This window comes from Pseudophryne corroboree, chromosome 1 (assembly GCF_028390025.1).
Source record: "Pseudophryne corroboree isolate aPseCor3 chromosome 1, aPseCor3.hap2, whole genome shotgun sequence".
Lineage (NCBI taxonomy): Eukaryota > Metazoa > Chordata > Amphibia > Anura > Myobatrachidae > Pseudophryne > Pseudophryne corroboree.
Window position 1 is genome coordinate 661024261 of NC_086444.1, and position 21695 is coordinate 661045955.

Below are 21695 nucleotides of genomic sequence, written 5' to 3' on the forward strand. Positions count from 1 at the left end.
TCTACAGCAGGACTGCCGTGTCCAAAATCTGTTAAGGTCCTCTCTACTCGTAAGGTGGGGTCTTCCTGGGCGGCTGCCCGGGGTGTCTCAGCAGTACAACTTTGCCGAGCGGCAACTTGGTCGGGGTCGAACACGTTTGCAAAGTTCTACAGGTTCGATACTTTGGCCTCTGACCGAACTTCAGATCATCAATCAGTCCTGCAGGAGCCTCCGCGCTCTCCCTCCCGTTCTGGGAGCTTTGGTACATCCCCATGGTACTAATGTGGACCCCAGCATCCTCTAGGACGTAAGAGAAAATAGTATTTTGGTACCTGCCGGTAAATCCTTTTCTCGTAGTCCGTAGAAGATGCTGGACGCCCGCCCAGCGCTTCGTTTTCCTGCTGTTATTTGGTTCAGTACAACTTCATTTTAGTTGAGTACTGCATTGTTACATGGTAAGTAATGTTTCAGCCGTTGCTGTATAGTTCAAGCTAGTTGTTGTCTTGACGTGCCTGGTATGTGTGAGCTGGTATGAATCTCACCACTATCTGTGTTATATCCTTCTCTCGAAGTATGTCGTCTCCTCGGACACAGTTTCTAAACGGAGTCTGGTAGGAGGGGCATAGAGGGAGGAGCCAGCCCACACTCTTAAACTCTTAAAGTGCCAATGGCTCCTGGTGGACCCGTCTATACCCCATGGTACTTATGTGGACCCCAGCATCCTCTACGGACTACGAGAAAAGGATTTACCGGTAGGTACCAAAATCCTATTTTGTTTTGTGGGTTTTTGTTTTCTTTTTGGGCTGTGAACCATTTCATGAGTAAATCTTACATTGGTCATACTGTGTATTCACAAGACTTAAATGAATATACCACATGATGCATGGACATATACATTTAGTAATGTCTTTTCTTATTTGACTTGGCCCTACTTATTTTTGGCCAATTTCCCTTGTCTTGTTTATTTTGGTGGTGTTCTGTATTATTAAGATTACATAAAAATGTATCATGCCTTGACCTAGTGTGAGAGATATTGGAGTACAGGTAAACTTGCATAAGTCAAATAGTTATTCTTAAAGGCAGGAAAGACCAGGAGACACTGGTAGTATAAATTTCAGAAGATATTTTTTTTATTTATTTATTTATTTTAACATTACCTGCAGTAGTTCTGAAAAATGACTATGTGGTGTTTTTGATGTAATTGATACGTGATATCTGGAAAAGTAACAACAGTTTTAATCTGAAGAGGGAGTAATGCTGGGTACACACTAGGTGATGTGCAAACAATGCAATGGTCACCCCGATTTCCCTTGAACCCCAGAACAAACGATATAGTGTATATACACTGTGCAATCCAATTAATCTTGCGTTGTAAGGTTGCTAATATAAAATTAACAATATATAACATTAAAAATGTGCTTGGGGATCATTTGCTCAGTAGTGGTGGGTGGGTGGGTGGGAAGGGGGGGGATTGAACTGCCTAGGGGCTTCCGCAGAGTTTAATCTGGCAAGGAGTATACATTTTGAGTTGAATCCATATCTCATTCTTTTAATGTGTATTGAATTAGTCCAGCTTAATCCGTTATTGTCTTTACATTGGGGTTTGGAGAGTAATGATGGCTACTACTATAGTTGTGTACATTTACGAACTACGGGTATTTATGTTCTTTCTCTGTCTGTTTCAGCTTGAACTGAGTGACAACAGAATTTCCGGAGGTCTGGATGTACTAGCAGAGAAACTGCCCAACCTCACACATCTAAATCTCAGTGGAAATAAATTAAAAGACATTAGTACCTTGGAACCTCTGGTACGTAGTTAAAGTTGCACCTTATTTATTGTTTTTTCCTAGAGGAAATCCACAATACATATATGATGGTTCAGGAGTACTGTAATATTCTTAAGTTACCTTTACATTATTTTATCTGTTTTCATGTCAAAATGTAGCTTGTGACCTAGCAGTAAGATGTTGTCTTGCGTACCTGACATAGGGGGTCATTCCGAGTTGATCGCTAGCTGAATTTATTCGCAGCGCAGAGATCAGGTTAAAAATCGGCAGTTCTGTGCATGCGGCGCAATGCACACGCGTGACATACGGGCACAACGAACGGTGACGTTTTGCACAGGGTCTAGCGATGCATTTCAGTCGCACTGCTTGCCGCAGAGTGATTGACATGATGTGGGCGTTTCTGGGTGGCAACTGACCGTTTTCAGGAAGTGTGCGGAAAAACGCAGGCGTGCCAGCAATAACTCGGGCATGGCTGGGCGGGTTTGTGACGTCAAATCCGGAACTGAATAGTCTGAAGTGATCGCAAGCGCTGAGTAGGTTTTGAGCTACTCTGAAACTACACAAAAAATGTTTGTAGCCGCTCTGCGATACAACCGTTCGCACTTCTGCTAAGCTAAAATACACTCCCAGTGGGTGTCGGCATAGCGTTTGCACGGCTGCTAAAACTAGCTAGCGAGCGATTAACTCGGAATGACCCCCCAAGAGTAAATTATGTTAAATCACAATGTTGTTATTACATCAGCGCAATCCTTCTGTCATACTTTTGAATATTGTGTTTTGTCATATATTGTGTTTAAATGTCCACATTGGTTCATTATTAAGAATGCTGATCATTGACAACTGGTTGAACTGATGACTGGACAATAATGAATGGTGACTTCAATAGTGTTTTTTAGTAGTCAATGATGTGCCTTCCACTTTTTTGTTTTCTAATGCTATTTTTAACATTGATCTAGTGCACAGGTTATCAAACTGTCCTCAGGACCCCACACAGTGCATGTTTTCCAGGTCTCCTCATAGAATCAAAAGTGAAATTATTAGCTCCACCTGTGGACCTTTTTAAAATGTGAGCAATTAATGCACCTGTGCACCGGCTGGGTTACATGACTCTGCAAGTTTTATGGTTGAGGCCACAAAAGAGATAGGCTTGCTAAATGCACGCACCACGGCCATGGCAGTGTCGGCATGTAGGGGCTTATGGCTACGTCAGTGGACTGCGGATGTGGATTCCAGAAAAGGTGTGGAAAGCCTACCATTCACAGGTGAGGCCCTGTTTGGAGATGAACTGGATGCGTGGATATCCAAGGCTACGGCGGGTAAGTCTACGTACCTTCCTTCCGCAGTTCCTCCACCTAGGAAGACCTTCTCTGCTCCTACTCTGCAGTCCTTTCGGACAGCAAAATTTAAAAATAAGACCAAAGGATCTTCTACAACCTTCAAAGGTTATAGAAGTAAACCCAAGAAACCAGCGACTGCAGGTTCACCGGAACAGCACTCGGGTTCTGCTTCCTCTATGCCTTCAGCATGACGGTGGACTGCACTGCCTGGAAGATAGGCAGGTGGAGCCCGTTTAAGAGATTTCAGTCCCGTCTGGGTGACCTCATGCCAGGATTCCTGGGTCATAGAGCTTATCACCCAGGGTTACAGACTAGAGTTTCAGTAACTCCCACCTCACAGATTCTTCAAATCAGGCTTACCAGCTTCTCCAGAGGCAGGTATTATTTTACAGGATGCAATCCAAAAACTGGTACAGACTCAGGTCATTGTTCCAGTTCCATCTCAGCTGCAGAAAAAAGGTTACTATTCCAACCTAATTATAAATAAAAGACTTAATTGCGCTAGAATGGGGATTTAAAAGCAGCTCTATTAAAATTATATACTGTAAAAATAGGAATAAAGAGCGCTTGTTAGAAATATGTGTATGCGCAAAACCTGTGGAAACAATTAATGGTTAGTGTGATGTTTACAGCCCTTTTTGGACTTTTTAAGGACCGGGTTCAAAAATGAGCAAAAAAGGATTTTTTGATTCCTATCTAACCCTATCTAAATACCTGTCAAGCCGTTATGATGTTTGGAGAGCTTCCACATCCGTGTGCAGTGGGATCCCTCTGTGGTGTCCGCTCTCCACTGTTAAGATGTATTAGCGGCTGCTGGTTTAGATTAGCGGCTGGCGGCTATAATTATAATAAACAAGCGCTCTTTATTCCTATTTTTATATTATTCCAACCTGTTTGTGGTACTGAAGCCGGAAAGTTCGGTGAGACCTATTTTAAACCTCAAGTAATTTAACCCGTATTTACGGGTGTTCATATTCAAGGTGGAGTCTCTGAGAGCGATGAGCTCAGGTCTGGAGGAAGGGGAATTCTTGGTGTCTCTGGATATTAAGGATGCGTACCTTCATATTCCAATCTGGCCGCCTCATCAGGCTTCTCTAAGGTTTGCATTACAGGACTGTCACTACCAGTTCCAGGCATTGCCATTTGGCCTCTCCACAGCACCGAGGGTGTTCACCAAAGTAATGGCAGAGATGATGTTTCTCCTCCGCAAACAGGGAGTGAACATAATTCCGTACCTGGACGACTTGCTGATCAAGGCACCACCCTGGGAGAGGTTGTTGGACAACATTGCCCTCTCAACTCGACTACTCAGGCATCACGGGTGGATTCTGAACCTACCAAAATCTCACCTGGAACCAACACGGAGGCTTCCGTTCCTGGGGGTGATACTGGATACGGAGGCAGAGAAGGTATTCCTTCCATTGGAAAAGACATTGGTAATCCAGTCGATGGTGCGCGATGTCTTGAAACCAACCCGGATATCGGTGCATCTCTGCATTCGCCTTCTGGGGAAGATGGTAGCCGCCTACGAGGCGCTACAGTACGGAAGGTTTCACGCAAGGCCCTTCCAGCTGGATCTGTTGGACATCTCCACATGCATGGGAGGATACATCTGTCGCCAAGAGCCAGGGTTTCTCTTCTATGGTGGCTTCAGACTTCTCACCTGACCGAGGGCCGAAGGTTCGGGATTCAAAATTAGATTCTGCTAACCACAGACGCAAGCCTCAGAGGTTGGAGAGCAGTCACCCAGGGGAAACAGTTCCAAGGAAAATGGTCAGGTCAGGAAGCCATTCTTCCGATCTACATTCTGGAACCAAGGGCCATATACAACACCTTTCTACAGGCATTACATCTTCTTCAAGATCAAGCCGTTCAAGTTCATGCGGACAATGTGACTGCAATAACGTACATAAACCGACAAGGCAGAACGAAGAGCAGCAATGTCAGAGGTGACAAGAATTCTCCTCTGGGCAGAAAGCCACGCGGTGGCATTGTCAGCAATCTTCATTCCGGGAGTAGACAATTGGGAAGCAGACTTCCTCAGCAGACACGAACTCCACCCAGGAGAGTGGGGCCTCCACCCAGAGGTGGTCGGGGCATTCCACAAATCGACATGATGGCGTCTCGTCTAAACAAGAAGCTCCAGCGGTATTGTTCCAGGCCGAGGGACCCACAGGCAGTGGCGGTGGACGCTCTGGCGTCCCCATGGATCTACCAGATGGTGTATGTGTTTCCGCCACTGCCACTGATCCCAAAGATTCTCAAAAGAATAAAAAGGGAAAGGGTTCAGGCAATTCTCATTGCTCCGGACTGGCCAAGATGGAATTTGTACGCAGATCTACTGGACATGCTCCTGGAGGATCCGTGGCCTCTACCTCTTCGAGAGGATCTCCTGCAACAGGGGCCATTCGTCAACCAAAACTTACTACGGCTATGTTTGACGGCATGGACGTTGAACGTCAAATTCTAGCTCGGAATGGAGTTCCGGATAAGGTTATTCCGACTTTGATCCAAGCGAGAAAAGGGGTAAAGTCTAAGCATTACCACCGTATTTGGTAGAAATATGTCTCTTGGTGTGAGAACAGGACATTTCTTATGGTGGATTTTCAACTGGGACGTTTTCTGCTTTTTCTTTAGTCAGGTGTGGATTTGGGTCTACGCCTGGGCTCCATAAAAGTCAAGATTTCGGCCTTGTCCATTTTCTTCCAGAAACAACTGGCTTCCCTCCCTGAGGTTCAGACGTTCTTGAAGGGTGTTCTGCACATTCAACCGCCCTTTGTGCCTCCCACAGCACCTTGGGATCTCTACGTGGTGTTGCAGTTCCTCCAATCGGAATGGTTTGAGCCCTTACAGGAGGTGGACGTAAAGTTTCTTACGTGGAAGACCGTTAGACTTTTGGCCCTGGCTTCAGCCAGCCGGGTGTCGGAACTGGGGGCATTGTCTCACAAGAGCCCTATTTCATTTTTCATGAGGATCGAGCTGAACTCAGAACTCGTCAGCAATTTCTTCCAAAGGTGGTGTCTGCATTTCATATCAACCAACCTATTGTGGTTCTGGTGGTTACCGACACCTCCTCTACCTCAAAGTCCCTTGATGTTGTGAGGGTTTTGAAGGTGTATGTAAAGCGAACAGCTCGTCACAGAAAATCGGTCTCGCTGTTTGTTCTTTATGATCCCAATAAATTGGGTGTCCTGCTTCAAAGCAGACAATTGCATGCTGGATCAGGCTTACTATCCAGCATGCTTATTCCACGGCAGGTTTGCCATGTCCAAAATCTGTACAGACCCACTCTACTAGGTCAGTGGGTTCTTCCTGGGCGGCTGCCCAGGGTGTCTCGGCTTTACAGCTCTGCCGAGCAGCTACTTGGTCAGGTTCTAACACGTTTGCTAAGTTCTACAATTTCGATATTTTGGCCGCTGAGGACCTTCAATTTGGTCAATCAGTTCTGCAGGAACCTCAGCACTCTACCACCCGGTTTGGGAGATTTGGTACATCCCCATGGTACTACTGTGGACCCCAGTATCCTCTAGGACGTGAGAGAAAATAGGATTTTAATTACCTACCGGTAAATCCTTTTCTCGTAGTCCGTAGAGAATACTGGGCACCCACCCAGTGCTTCGTGTTTCCTGTGCTGTTACTTGGTTAAGTATTGTTGTTTTAGCTGTTGCTGTTCCTGGTCAAGTTTGGTTAGCTTGGCTTTCCTCTTGGCTTGTGTGTGCTGGTTCGAATCTCACCACTGTCATTTAAATCCTTCTCTCAAGGTATGTCCGTCTCTAGTCCTCTAGACTGACTCTGGTAGGAGGGGCATAGAGGGAGAAGTCAGCGCACACTATTAATTTCTTAAAGTGCCCAAGGCTCCTAGTGGACCCGTCTATACCCCATGGGACTAATGTGGACCCCGGTATCCTCTACGGACTACGAGAAAAGGATTTACCGGTAGGTCATTAAAATCCTATTATTACTCCCAATCCCAATACACACATGCTGCCTTCTTCAGAAATAATAATGTGGACATTTTTGTATTTATAAATGACACTTTGCTAATAAATCAGCTCACTTTGTCTAAAAATTAACTTAACTTGTCATATTTTATATGTGATCTTTACAACAGCTCTTGTAATTGATTTTCTATTAACACATTACATGTTTGAAAATGTGTTCAAACTACTGCAGTAAGTTACAATTGTAAAGGTGGTGTTCCAGGGACTGGCATGCATACGTTGTCCTCTCATCTCACTTCTAAACTTACTGCTATAGTGGGCATATCCATTCTGTTGCCCGGGTGTAGTATGAGTTGACTGCGGCCGGACATACGGGGCAGACTAGCCCTGTGCTGTGCATCCCCCCGCATGTCTTAGAGGCTGATCGTAGATGTGCTAAATTTAGCACATCTACGATCAGATCTGAATTACCCCCCCTAAGATCCGCGGTGACCATATTGGTTTATTTGACTATAAAACACTTGTGATCATTGCTACCTTTTTGTTATTTTCTGTTTGTTTGTGTTGGTATTTGAAGTGAGCCATCTTTTATTGACCAAAAAATCATGTACTATTTCAGAAAAAGTTGGAGCATTTGAAGAGTCTTGACCTGTTCAACTGTGAAGTAACAAATCTTAACGACTATAGAGAAAGTGTATTCAAGCTCCTCCCTCAGCTGACCTATCTGGATGGTTATGACAGAGATGACAAGGAAGCCCCAGACTCGGATGCAGAGGCTGATGGGGATGGTGTCGATGAAGAGGAAGAAGATGAAGGTGTGATGTCATTGATTTTATTATTAATTTAAAGGACACTTGTACATTACATAGTTGTGGGTATTTTGTGGTTCAACACGCATTCAAGTGATTACACTTTATAGTAAACCGATAAACTGACTTGGTTAAACTGAACTTTCCTCAGTTAGGATACTTTTTCCTAAATTTTGCAAATTCTATGCAAATTTTTTGGTTAACTTGTTACTTTTTTTAAATTAATTTTAGATTGCAAATAGTATACTAGGCTATGAGTAGTTTTTTGGCATGGCTAAGTACCAAAGTCCATGGTTTGATAAATGGGGCTATTTGGTGCGATTTGAGGATAGGCATATGTGGACACATCTGTATACTGATGGATGAATGAGCATCTTGTGCTGAGACTGGAGATCGGCAGCAGTTGTTCCATTTGTACTTAATCCAGCTCCAGCCAAATTTGTGGTCATATTGAGCACGCCAATTTTTATTTTTTTCAAGAAGGAGAAGAGGAGGAAGAAGATGAAGAAGAAGAGGGGGAAGAGGAAGAGGATATAGATGAGGAAGATGATGATGATGAAGAGGAGGTTGGGGAAGAGGATGATGAAGATGATGGAAGTGGAGATGAGGAGGTTAGTGGGATTGTATTATTGTGTTTGTTGAAATGAATACATGTTAATGTAATGTGTTTTGAAATGCCTATTCAGTTGTCTGGTTCTTTAAAAATAATTAGGAAGCAAGCATTTGATTATTTATTTAAAACCCTTGTAGGATTGTATCACCATTTGGTTATGAATGTATATTTTTAATTTCAATCCTGTGTCCAAGGGCATAAAGATTAAATAGAATCCACAATAACTGCTTGTCTGGGCAAAAACACCATAGGTGGGAAACTGGGCCTTGGGTTACAATTCTGTTTCCAGAATTCGAGCAGGATTTGAATGATTAGGGGCGCTAAGTAAGGTGTTTGCTGTGTTGGGGGTATTCAATTAGCTGCGGGATCAACCCTGTGGCTATTTGCCAAAATGGAGGTATTGAACTAGCAGGGATTACCACGTGCACGAGTCACCCAAAGATGGACTGAAAATTCAGCAGGAAGAACAAACAACATTTATGCTGCAGTTTACACGAAATCAGCAGGTTACTGCACCTGAATACCGATTTTTGGGCACTGAAAAAAGGTTATTTAATTGAACAGCCTTTCCCCGCACCACATGGATTTTTGCCAGCAATTGGTTGCGGGGTAAACCCTGTGGCTAATTGAATCCAATATTGTGGCAATAATTTGGGTGTTAAGCCATGGATGCTTGACAGTCTACATATGTTTAGTTAGTTTGCTTGTAAACATTTGAACAAACATGGAAATGCTACCCTAGCTCCAGTGTAAATATAATTGCAAGAAGTGACGACTTGTGTTCTGTAAGAGAACCACACTTGGCATTAGGCACATTAGGGCAGTGCTTAGTAGAAACAGAGACTGTAATATGGCTATATGCGTGTTTGGGGAAAAAACAACCTGAAGAAATGGAAACATAAGCTCTGTCTATTAAGGCAGTGTTGCAGGGGAAGATGCAATGAAGTCTATGGGGGCTATCCAATTAGCCGCCATAATTTTACAGTGGCTAATTGTTTTACAGGGGGCTATCCTACGAGCTCCGATAGCCGGCGCTTATCCTCTGATGCCGGTACTTATCAGGGAGGCAGGCAAAGCCTAATCCCTGATAAGTGACTATTTATTCCGCGTTAAGTGCTGCAGAAATACATTGGTCTTTGGCTTTTCGCGGACACTATGTATTTTCGTGAGAAAAACTTAGGTTTTTCTCATGATGTAATTGGATTAAAAAAAAATTGTGATTAAATAATTGGATACCCCCCTACACCTTCAGTTTTTTTTAAATGTTTTTATTATCATCGTTTTGACTTTTTCTTGTTGGGATGTGAGGTGGTCTTGCCTACTTTGGATCTCAAATGTGTTTTGTGTTCAGTTCATAATCTCAATGACACAATATTTATGAAAGTGCAAAATCTGATTGTTTGCTTTAACTGTGTCTTACTTGTAAGGACATTTGGTTGTGAGTCAAAGGTGGGGACACAAATGGAGTCTCTATGGCAATTGCATTTGCTGCAGATCTACAAAAATATGCTAATGACACTGTTGGGGGGAGGGGTGTTCAAAGATGCCTACTGTCAGCAGCTCAGATCCGTTTTTTGTATACAAAGGCACACTATCAATCATCTGAGCAACCCTCTGGTGGGCTATGCCACGCGTGCGCAATGGGACATGCGCTATCTAAAAGAAAAATTGCTCATCACAAACATCAGCATTCTATCCACCTCTGAATCAAGCCTGTTGTATTAAATGCAACTAGAAGTGGTGATATAATAAAATCACAAAAGCAGTAAGGTTTGGCTGAGTCATTTAACATTCACTTGCAACCAGCATCACGGTATTTGCCCCTTTTAGCATAATAGCTGGAAAGATTATGATGTTCTATTGCCAACAAGGTTGGTTTATAATTGGCTCTTTTTAACTAATTTAGGAAGAAGATTTTGGACACGATGGAGAAGTAGATGAAGAAGAGGATGACGATGAAGAGGAAGATGAAGGTTTGTTTGATTCATAAATGGGCCTATACTTATAAATTGCTTGTCCCACAAAAAATCCAATGTACAGTGCACATACTATTTTGAAAGAACACTCACCTAAATTTAGACTAAAAACAAAAACCTCCTAATCCCATTTTCGGTAAGCAATTTGGTCAAAATTAACCATTGAGCACTGTATGTCCTCATCCTAAATAATGCAGTACAGCTAAAATTAATTTATTAATAGGGAACCTTGGGTTATGGATGGGTTTTATTCAGCTAGTATTTACAGTATGCTGGGTCATCCGCCAACCCCTAAAAAGGAGGGTTGTAAGTGCAGTCCATTTCCATGACATCCAATAATACTATTCAATACCACTCATTACAAGCAATTGCCATTTGCTTTCCAAACGTATGGCTAGATTGGTCCCAGATTGGTTTGTTTTGATCCAGTGGTTATAGTGTTTGACCAGCATTATTAGCAATGACAGAGCCTTCATGCCAAGAGCCAAAATAATTGCCATATCACTGTCAATTGTAAAGAGCAACGGAATATGCTGCGCTATATAAGAAACTGTTAATAAAATAAATAATACATTTGAATTCCTTATGTGGGCAGTATGCTAAGTTTGGTTGCCATCTACATAAATGACTACGTTGTGTTTTGGTAGGATGTCTTATGACTGTGTATTTCAGTAATGTGTTAAAATGTTGCCCTGTCACTATTTATAATAATCAGTCGTAAAAGAATTTTGTAATTTTTAAAAAAAAATTCTATGCCAACATTTCTTGGTGCATATACTATGGGACTGTTATAAAATAAATGTAGTAATTCGTAAAAGTTTTTTACAAAATACAGTTGATACACCTTTTTAATTGTGTATAGTCCATTAAGTTGAGTGCATGTATATGGCCAGCTTTTCTGATGCTCTTACACATCTGTAATATCATAACATATTGTTTCACAATTAAGTCAACCACTGCTGCTATTCATGCATAATACTCTCACTCAAAAAAGTCCGTATTTCGGAATATTCCGTATTTTGGAATATTTGGATATGGGATACTCAACCTGTATATGTTTAGATTTCATTATCCAACTATTCCCAGTTTACAAAGAGCTATCTTGGGTTTCATAGACTTGTCCCTGGGCATATTCCTATTTTTGAGTATTAATCAACTGGATAATTGATTTCTTCCTTTTTCTACAATTCTTACCATTTATTCTTGCACTCTAGGCTATACAATTTATTATGCAGAAAGAGCACTATATCACTTCATGTAGTAAAGATGACATAATAGAGAATGTAATACTCCAAGGTCCACTGAGCTAGTATTGTACGTAACCTGCACAAATGCGTGGACTCAGCTGTTCTAACATTTTTAAATAGTGTTAAGAGATTCTCTTTGCTGCCATGTATAATTATAGCACATTTATCTAGAAATATGATCCTCCTCACACCTTATACTGGAACTGACTTAGTACTTGGAAGGTTTTTTTTTCCTTTGGTTTCTTTATTACGTTGAGTCCTAATTAAAAAAACATTTTCTTTAATTCCAACATAAATCTAACTACCTTCTTTGTATTTTAAATGGCCACCATAGCAAAACCTTTTTTTTCCAATATGCTTACTGAAAATTTAAGTTGTAATCATAAGCTCTAATCTTTTAAAAATATATTGCTTTCATGTCTCCTACTCCTTTACTTTCATCAATACACCCAAAATGACCATTGTTATTGTTTGGTAGACATGGCACAATGAAAACCCCAAAATCAGGCAGACCTTGGAGGCAGAGGTATAACTACGCATTTTTAGTGCCCTGGCTGAGAGAGAACAAACCCCCCCTCATCTTGTTGGGTGCGATAGTAGTCACCCTTGGTGATTGCACATATAAAACCGTCTTATTTACAGCTTTGTTTATATGTGATGTCCAAAATGTCTTCACTTCTTAATCAAGCATATTTGGAGTTGTGACTAACAGCAGGGCCGAAACTAGGATTTTCAACACCCGGGGCAAGGCAATAAGTTATGTAAATGTTCCCCTGTGCGCCTGAAATGTCCTATGCGTCACAAGCCCCACCAGTAGCGTGTTCAACTACATGCTCCTCTGTGTGTACCCATAAACTGCACTATATCATAACACTTCATCACTGCACTACATTCCCCTATCCACTGCACTACATCACTATACTACATGCCCTACACGCTGAACTACATCACTACACTCCATGTCCTATATGCTACACTACATCACTACACTACATCCCCTTATATACTTCACCACATCAGTGCACTACTATATACTGCAATACATTACTACACTACATACCCTATAAGGTACACTACATCACTAGAAAAAAACAACAATTTCTACACCTGCATGAAAATGCGCATATGGGCAGCAGAAGAATGGGAACCTGAGAAGGGTGTTACCCTCACCCCAATGAACACTCTAAACCAACAACAAAATACAGGTACCCCACCTCTCTTGCGCCCCTTTAATTAGTGAGTAATATAAGTATGTCAGCTCTACTTATCTTGAAGCAGAGGATTTCTTCGTATCCCGCTATCTCCTGGATTTAATTTGCACTTCAATAATGGTCAAATGTATCTCCAGTGACGTTTACATGCAAAGAAAGAATTAAAACACCATCTAGTGCAATAAATTCATAAAACTTTTTTTTTTAAATTCTACAGTAAAAAAAATTTTCACTTTAAATATAATGAATCTCAGTCCAATGAATAGATAAAAAGTCTCTTTTTTAATATTAAAAATTGCAATCTATTTCCAGCAATCTTCATCACAAGAAGAAAAGATATAAAATCATTTCACATCTCAGACTTATGAGGGTGGCCTCCTACCAGATTTTGGGATTTCAAAGTGCACGTATGGAAGCTGTGTAGATGTATATATCCCCAAGGATGCTGGCTCCAATCGTGGATACTTTGTCCTCTCCTCGTCTGGTCAGTCCGCCACCGATCTCCTCTGTTAGCCAACGCGTTTCGATCGGATGATCTTTCTCAAGGCATATTCCAAATGATCCATCTTCCCTAATATTTATACCCATATGGATTGATATCCCTAATTACTGGGAGGAGCCACTCTCATTTACAATTCAAATCCATTTATATACATTTTATCCATATAAATTCCTAATCTAACATCTGTATGCTGCTCTATAACACATATCCTAACAAATTCAATGAAGATAAGCTACATAAGAACCGCATTTCATAGTTAAAAAACTATAAACTTAAAAAATCTCGGATACCGGAAGTAGTCTAACTATGAAATGCGGTTCTTATGTAGCTTATCTTCATTGAATGTGTTAGAATATGTGTTATAGAGCAGCATACAGATGTTAGATTAGGAATTTATATGGATAAAATGTATATAAATGGATTTGAATTGTAAATGAGAGTGGCTCCTCCCAGTAATTAGGGATATCAATCCATATGGGTATAAATATTAGGGAAGATGGATCATTTGGAATATGCCTTGAGAAAGATCATCCGATCGAAACGCGTTGGCTAACAGAGGAGATCGGTGGCGGACTGACCAGACGAGGAGAGGACAAAGTATCCACGATTGGAGCCAGCATCCTTGGGGATATATACATCTACACAGCTTCCATACGTGCACTTTGAAATCCCAAAATCTGGTAGGAGGCCACCCTCATAAGTCTGAGATGTGAAATGATTTTATATCTTTTCTTCTTGTGATGAAGATTGCTGGAATTGGATTGCAATTTTTAATATTAAAAAAGAGACTTTTTATCTATTCATTGGACTGAGATTCATTATATTTAAAGTGAAAAAAAATTTTACTGTAGAATTTAAAAAAAAAATTTTATGAATTTATTGCACTAGATGGTGTTTTAATTCTTTCTTTGCATGTAAACGTCACTGGAGATACATTTGACCATTATTGAAGTGCAAATTAAATCCAGGAGATAGCGGGATACGGAGAAATCCTCTGCTTCAAGATAAGTAGAGCTGATATACTTATATTACTCACTAATTAAAGGGGCGCAAGAGAGGGGGGGTACCTGTATTTTGTTGTTGACACTACATCACTACACTACATAATTCCTCTATCTAGGAGGCAAAGCTGAGGTTGTTCATGCTAACTGGGAGCACAGTGCCGATAATAAAGTCTGTCTTTAAACTCACCACAAAGCTGCTGTAGTGAGAGTTGGAGGTTGTCCAGGCTCTTAGTTTCCATTGTCAAGTGGCTAGCTAGCAAAAGTGAGCTTTTGATTTGTGTAACATCAGTGACTGCACCCGTTAAAAAGCAAAAGCCTGGGGCAGCGTGTCCTCTCAATGGTGTGTAGCCCGCAGCTTGTTATCGGTTGGTGCTGGGCAAGCAGCTGGGATCATAGCCTGCTGAAAAACACAGCACTGCATGGCAAAGAAGAGAGTTTAAGACAGTAGCCGGCATAGCAGAGATCCCGGGTACTGGAGCTCACCCTCAGCTGCGGGCAGACAGGTGGGTCAGAGACAATGCCCCGGGAGCCGTCTGCTGTCTCACTGGAGCAGCATAGCACTGCCAGTAAAAAAAAAAACAACAACAAAAAAACCAAAAACAACCTTGCTCCTCTGTAAGTCCTCAGTGCCCCCTAAAATCCATGCCCCCCTAGTCCCTCCCTGATCATACCTATCCCACTGAAATGCCTTTTCCAAAATCTGACATGACATAAAAAATAAACCGCCAAAAGAAATTAAGTAACTTTTTTTTTTTTATTGTTGAAAATTAAAATGTCCTACCTCTGATTGGCATTGCTGTAAATGCAAATGTAAAGCACTTTGAGTCCTATTGGGAGATGACCGTAACCAGATTTCTGCATAAATATATAGATACGAATATACAAAGAGGTGGCACTCTCTATCATTAACTAGAAGAACCACAACTGCGCAATGTCCATATTTCAACATTTCATTGCTTAATGGACTTTCTTCAGGAACAAAAATAGAAAAAACACTTGCCTTTTAATAAATAGAAAAATACCCTAGTGACAAGTAACCACCATCCACACCTCACTCCTGGTCCCTGATGTCACTGAAACACAATGCACAAAAGGCAAAATCATGCTTTTACATGCGCCCTGTCCAGGGACGTGTATGTAATTAAGTGGCCATCACCACAGAACCAATAGACCACAATAATGTAAGCAATACTGAAAGGAGCAAGCATCATATACTGATATAATACTGATACATCATGTCAAATACTGACCACATGGGTTACTTGGGAATGTAAGGGCTGGCTTGGCCAGTAATAAGGTGTACCAACTAGGAAGCATAAACAAATATTTCTAAATCAGAATCAGATTGCTAGGATCAATTGGTAGAGATACAAACACTATAAAACCGATGGTACAGCATGTAAAGTCTGTTTAACATACAGATGCAGGTATGATAATATTGCAACATGGAAAGTTATAATTCAAAGTAATAAGCCACAGAACCAATGGTGCAGGAAACAAGATTATAAAAAGTGACATCAATCCATGTGAGTCTATCTATCTATCTATCTATCTATCTATCTATCTCAGAGGTTCTCAAACTCGGTCCTTGGGAGCCCACACAGTGCATGTTTTGCAGGTCTCCTCACAGAATCGCAAGTGAAAAAATTAGCTCCACCTTTTAAAATGTGTCAGTGAGTAATTAATACACCTGTGCACCTGCTGGGTTACCTGCAAAACATGCACTGTGTGGGCTCCCGAGGACCGAGTTTGAGAACCTCTGATCTATCTCATGTGAACAATAATTGATTCTAATTTTTCCATTTCACAAATGCTACATTTTTGAATAGTGTCCTGAAAATAAAACTACATTTTAAAGCAGACTGTTTTATTTTTAAATCCCAAGCAGATTCTACATCTACTAACTGAACATGTGATTATTACATTAATTGGCAAAGAATCTGTATTGTAAAATAGGCCATTTACAAAATAGTGCACACTATGTGTAGTGAACATATAGTAGCTCAATTTCTCACATCTAAGAGATTACACTTCTATGCAACATATAGTGACAGTATATAATACTTTAGGTATTTTATGCATGCCATCAGTATGCCTGCAAACATGATGGTAATTCCGACATTGTGGTGCCTACCGTTCCATAATGCTTGTCAACAGTTTAATTGCCGACCGTCACAATATATCCTGTCTTATTGCTGACAGCATCTTGCTAAATTATTCTTCATTTATTTAAAATCCAAAGTACAGATAGTAGATGAAGCTTAGGGTGTGAAAAGATTCAGGTCTTTTGTAAATAAACCTTAAAAACACATATACATGACTGTGTGTGTCATGACTTATAATAAAATCACTACATATTTTTATTGTGATGCCAACTTATTTCTTTACCTGACCTGTGTTGCAGAAGAAGAAGAAACTGGAAAAGGAGAGAAGAGGAAGAGAGAAACAGATGACGAAGGCGATGAAGAGGATGATTAAAGTGATAAAACAGAAATGAAAAAGGACCTTATTGGATTATACAGTATTGGTTGAACTGGCCCCATCCATGGATTACTGAAAAGCAGGCTGCAAATGAATTGTAACAATTAAAACAAGCCCTATCCCTGAACACCCAAAAAGAGCCAAAGAGTCGTTACTGTGACATTCCTACACAGCCAATAAACCCTACTGGAAGCTTATTACATCATGGTTTATAATTAAGTCTCAAAAAGGCAAAAAAAAACAACCATATATATACAAAATTAAACATATATTTGTGTGTTATACATTGTATGTGCGTGTGTATATATATATATATATATATATATATATATATACACATACTGTTAAGTATATACACACATCTATATAAATATTTCAGCGAAATAAACTGGGTCAATGCTTTTACTATTATGTTGGGGTTCTTAAGGGTTGATGAAATAGAACAGTGAGGGTCTGATTTGGTGAGTCATGATTGTCAATGGCTACCTATTAAATAAATAGATGTTGGAGCACCATTTTTACTTTCTGTACAACAACAAAAAGAGGGAAAAAAAACTTTGTAAATAAAATCTTAACATTTTTGGGTCTGTTTTTCATGCTTTGTTTTTTTTGTTTTTTTTTTCTTTCCTAACAGTTCAATATTTTTTTACAGTAGGATGTTTTTGCGACAACTACAGATGAACTATTTTTAAGAACATGAGTGAAATAAACATGTTACTATTTGGTAAACCCTAGTTGTATGTTTACATTTCTGAATGAGAAGTAAATTACTCTTAATCATGTAGTTGTAATGTGCTGTTTTTTGTTGATTTTGTTTTATATACTTCCATTTATTTTTAACAATTGTTGACTTACATTTTCAAATAAAACATTGTAAGTGCAAGTCAAAACAGTAGAAACAGATTTTTCTCAATTTCATGCAGTTTACCTTTTAAATTCCTCGCTGTCAATATATCCTTCTCTACCCTCACAGTACTATCCTATCAAGTATTTTGTAGTTTTGGAGGTCCAGATTATTTTTTGGAAGCAGGCATGCTGACTATTCAAAGATAGATATCCAGCACATATGCTGGCTTTCACGGGCCATACATTCCTAGAACAGAGCACATATTCACAGCTGTGGTAAATACTGTTCATAATAGAATACCAAAATGGTCATAAAAAAAGTGTTTCTTGAATGCATGGCACATTTTTTTTTACAGTATATATTTAATATATATTATGTAGATGCTTGGGGCTACTAACTTGTGAGCAAGCAGCCAAAGGGAGAAGCAGCTGGTCCTAAGATCTGTGCTTGAATTGAAAATTGTTGGCGATAAGAGGTATATGTGGTATAAGCAGTCTCGCCTGTACTACATCCCATTAGAATCGCTGCCTCAATTAGGTTCCTCTGCAGAGCAGTCACTTGTGACCACACCAGCAAGTGTTTTATCTGACCTGGTCGAACAGGATGTGACCAGTCAAATAGAGAGTGTTTGCAGCTACAGGAAAGAGACACTTCCCACTACTGCAGCTCTCAGGGGGACCGGAAGGGCCCCCTCCTTCCCTGCACCCTTCCCCAGTGTTTGCCGTGCTTCTGATCAGCATGGAAGGATCCCCGCACCCAGCGGATGCAGACAATAGCAGCTGTTGGAAGTGTAAATTAACCACCCCCTCTGTGTACCTGGAGGCTCTCCTCATTGTTAAACGAAAGTCGCAATATTTCAGATGTTTGGGGGAAAAAAAACTAATTTTTTTTCTTCACCTAATTCACTAAAAAAATGACAATTGCTGAGTGGTTTTTGAGGAAAACTTGTCAGTTATGTGGTTGTCTGGTTCCGTTGCATAACTTGGGCGGAGTCTAGTTCCGCACAAGCATGATTGGAACACCAACTTTCAATGCGCCAAGTTTCAAGTGTCTGGTTTTTCTTTTATTGCTCCCCTTCCTGATGTCTCATAGAGATCATACATACCCCAGTTTCTTTCTTGGTGACTAAGCTATACAATAGTGAAAATGTAATCAAAGTGCATCTAGTAGTTTTTGCATGATGCCAGAATGAACAGACAGACAAAAATTCTGATTATTTATTACCAGTTATGTATATAGCGCACACATATTCCGCAGCGCTTTACAGAGAATATTTGGCCATTCACATCAGTCCCTGCTCCAGTGGAGCTTACAACCTATATTCCCTAACACATGTACACACACATTCACACTAGGGTTCATTTTGTTGGGAGCCAATTAACCTACCAGTATATTTTTGGATTGTGGGAGGAAACCCACACAAGTACGGAGAGAATATACAAACTCCACACAGTTAGCGCCATGGTGGGAATCGAACCCATTACCGCAGTGCTGTGAGGCAGTTATGCTAACCATTACAATCCTATATATATATATATATATATATATATATATATATTTATATTTATATTTGTAATATATACACACATACAGTAGTCAAAGTGGAGATATAATGTAAATGGATATCTAACAGTTGCACTGGGCACGCTGGGATAGGGGCATGTCCTAAGAGAACAAGGGCAGACATAATAGTGTCCCTTATTCACATTATGACACACAATAGTGCCTCTTACATATGTTACACCACACAGTAGTGCCCCTTAAACACAATGCCCACAGTAGTAGTGCCTCTTATACATAATTCCCACAGTAGTAGATCACACAGAGCAGCCCATGGACAAGTAGTGACCCCGCACCATGGAGTCAGTAAGGACGGTGCCCTTGCTAGTGTGCCAGGCTACTATGGGGGGACTGGCACTGGGAAGGGTGGTAGGGCTGTAACTAGGTGTGTGCAAGTGGTGCCTCGTACACAGCGCAGAGCCCTGGGGAGAGCACTATCACTGCCCTGTTTAGCAGATCAGTACCTTCTGAGTGACATTGCTGAAATTGCAGGCTCCCCTCGCAGAGAAGCACTGCGCTGTGGCGCCATGATGTCAAGCACTAAGTTGCTGGAGCGCGGAGGGCCAGCTGGCCGAAGTCCACCTCGGAGCATCGGAATCGGGAGGTCCTGCCTGTGCCAGCATTTTCCCCGCCACAGACTGCCTCAGCTCTGCTGTACGGAGCGAGGAGAACGGAGGACCCGCCAGCATACTGCAGCAGCAGGCGCCTCAGCTCCACTGTACGGACTCCGTAGCAGGGAGGACCCACCAGCATTTCCCGCCACAGACTGCTTCAGCTCCTCTGTACGGAGCAAGGAGGACCTGCCAGCATACCCCAGCCATCTCGGCTCCATTGCCCAGCTGCAGCCCACCCCAGCACAGTAGCAATCAGGCTGTCCGAGACAGATGTAAGTTGGAGGGGTCTCACAGGGGACAGAGTGGTGCATTTACATGGGGACAGGAGACGGGGTGCATTTACATGGGGACAGGATGGCTGCAGTTACATGGGGACATGAGAATGCAGTTACAGGAAGCTGGAGATGAGTGACAGGGTAGTAGCAGGAAAGACAGAAGACTGAAAAGGCTGGGCAAGAGGCTGGAGGGGCAGGAGACTGGGGACACGGGGCAGGTGTTGACACAGAGGGTACGAGTCTGGTTGAACCTCTGTTTTATGAGGATGACATTGGTTATATTCCTACACAAACAGGCATCTTCCAGATCAGGTGATCTCCTGCATGAATAGTGACTGAAGACACAGTCTTCCCATGGAGGATCAGTTTCTTCAAAGGTTCCCCGTTGCAGAGAAACCACCATATAGGTAAGGTGTATTTTTATGTACGACACACAAAAAACAGGATATATTTTTTTTAAGGGGGCTCTATAGGGCTGTAGAACCGGCGCTGTCCACCCTCCGTCATCAGCCGGCTCTGGAACCCATTACTGAACTCTGTGGTATCCATTCTTGGGCTGAAGTGGGCAATACTGTCTGTGTGAGGTGAGCTGCTATTTCACTATCACTGATGGAGGGAAGAAAGTTGAAGAAAGAAACAATGAGGCAAGTACATGGAGAGATGCTAAAACTACTGATGCTGTTAAAGAGGGAGAGAAAATGAAGAAGGGATAGAGTGCGGTAAAGAGGGTGATTGTAATGAGAGGAGAGTTGTAGTCAGGTAAAATGGGACTAGATGGGGAATGAGGTAGCTAAAGAGGAAGTAAAAACAAATTGGCTGGTGTTGAGGAAGGAGAAATCAATACAGGGGTCTGGTTACTAAGCCTTGGATGGAGATAAGGTGGACAGCGATAAAGTACCAGCCAATCGGCTCCTTTCAAGCACAGCCCTTGGCACGACAGTTAGGAGCCAATTGGCTGGTACTTTACCTCCATCGACTTTATCTCCATCCAAAGCTTAGTAAATAGACCAGATAGTCACATAATGAGAGTAGTGACGGAAATGAGATGGGTACAGTAAAGGAGTGTGCACATTACAGCAGACATCATTGGGCAGACAGACTGTGGTCCCTGTGTGCTCCACCCCTCTCGTCCAGCTTACCCTGACTGCCAGACTATTTGATTTAAGTGTCGCTCATCTAAGAGGGAACCTGGCATCACCTCCTGGCAGTAGTAAGCATCTGTATTCTCCATGGGATGCCGGGAGGACGGAGTGGCAGCAGCTCTGATTCCGTAGTGTGCTACAGCCGTCACCAGCATAGGGATAACCCCCCTCCCCCCACCGCCGCCATGGCTGCCTGCACTCCAGCCATCATCTACCCCTCCCACCACTCTCTTTCTACCTGCCCACCACTCTCTTTCTATCTGCCACCTTTCTTTCTTTCTTTCTCCCAACACTATCTCTCCCTCTTTCTATCGTGACTACCTGCTGTAATGTGTAAAAGGGGACTCTGCCTGCTGTAATGTGTAAAAGG

At 41.6% G+C, this 21695-nt stretch overlaps 1 protein-coding gene across 2 annotated transcripts in view; it reads left to right on the forward strand.

Moving 5' to 3' along the window:
• Positions 1-17667, forward strand: part of ANP32B (acidic nuclear phosphoprotein 32 family member B) — a 133931-nt gene extending 116264 nt beyond the window's left edge. The window contains exons 3-7 of one of the 2 annotated variants that reach the window (XM_063914668.1): positions 1665-1787; positions 7664-7859; positions 8337-8464; positions 10373-10439; positions 16811-17667. In XM_063914668.1, the coding sequence (XP_063770738.1) occupies positions 1665-1787; positions 7664-7859; positions 8337-8464; positions 10373-10439; positions 16811-16884 (588 nt within the window). In that variant the 3' untranslated portion in view covers positions 16885-17667. Of the gene's footprint in view, positions 1-1664; positions 1788-7663; positions 7860-8333; positions 8465-10372; positions 10440-16810 lie in introns of both variants that reach the window. The other variant, XM_063914667.1, reaches the window with a different exon arrangement.
• The last annotated feature ends 4028 nt before the right edge of the window (positions 17668-21695 follow it).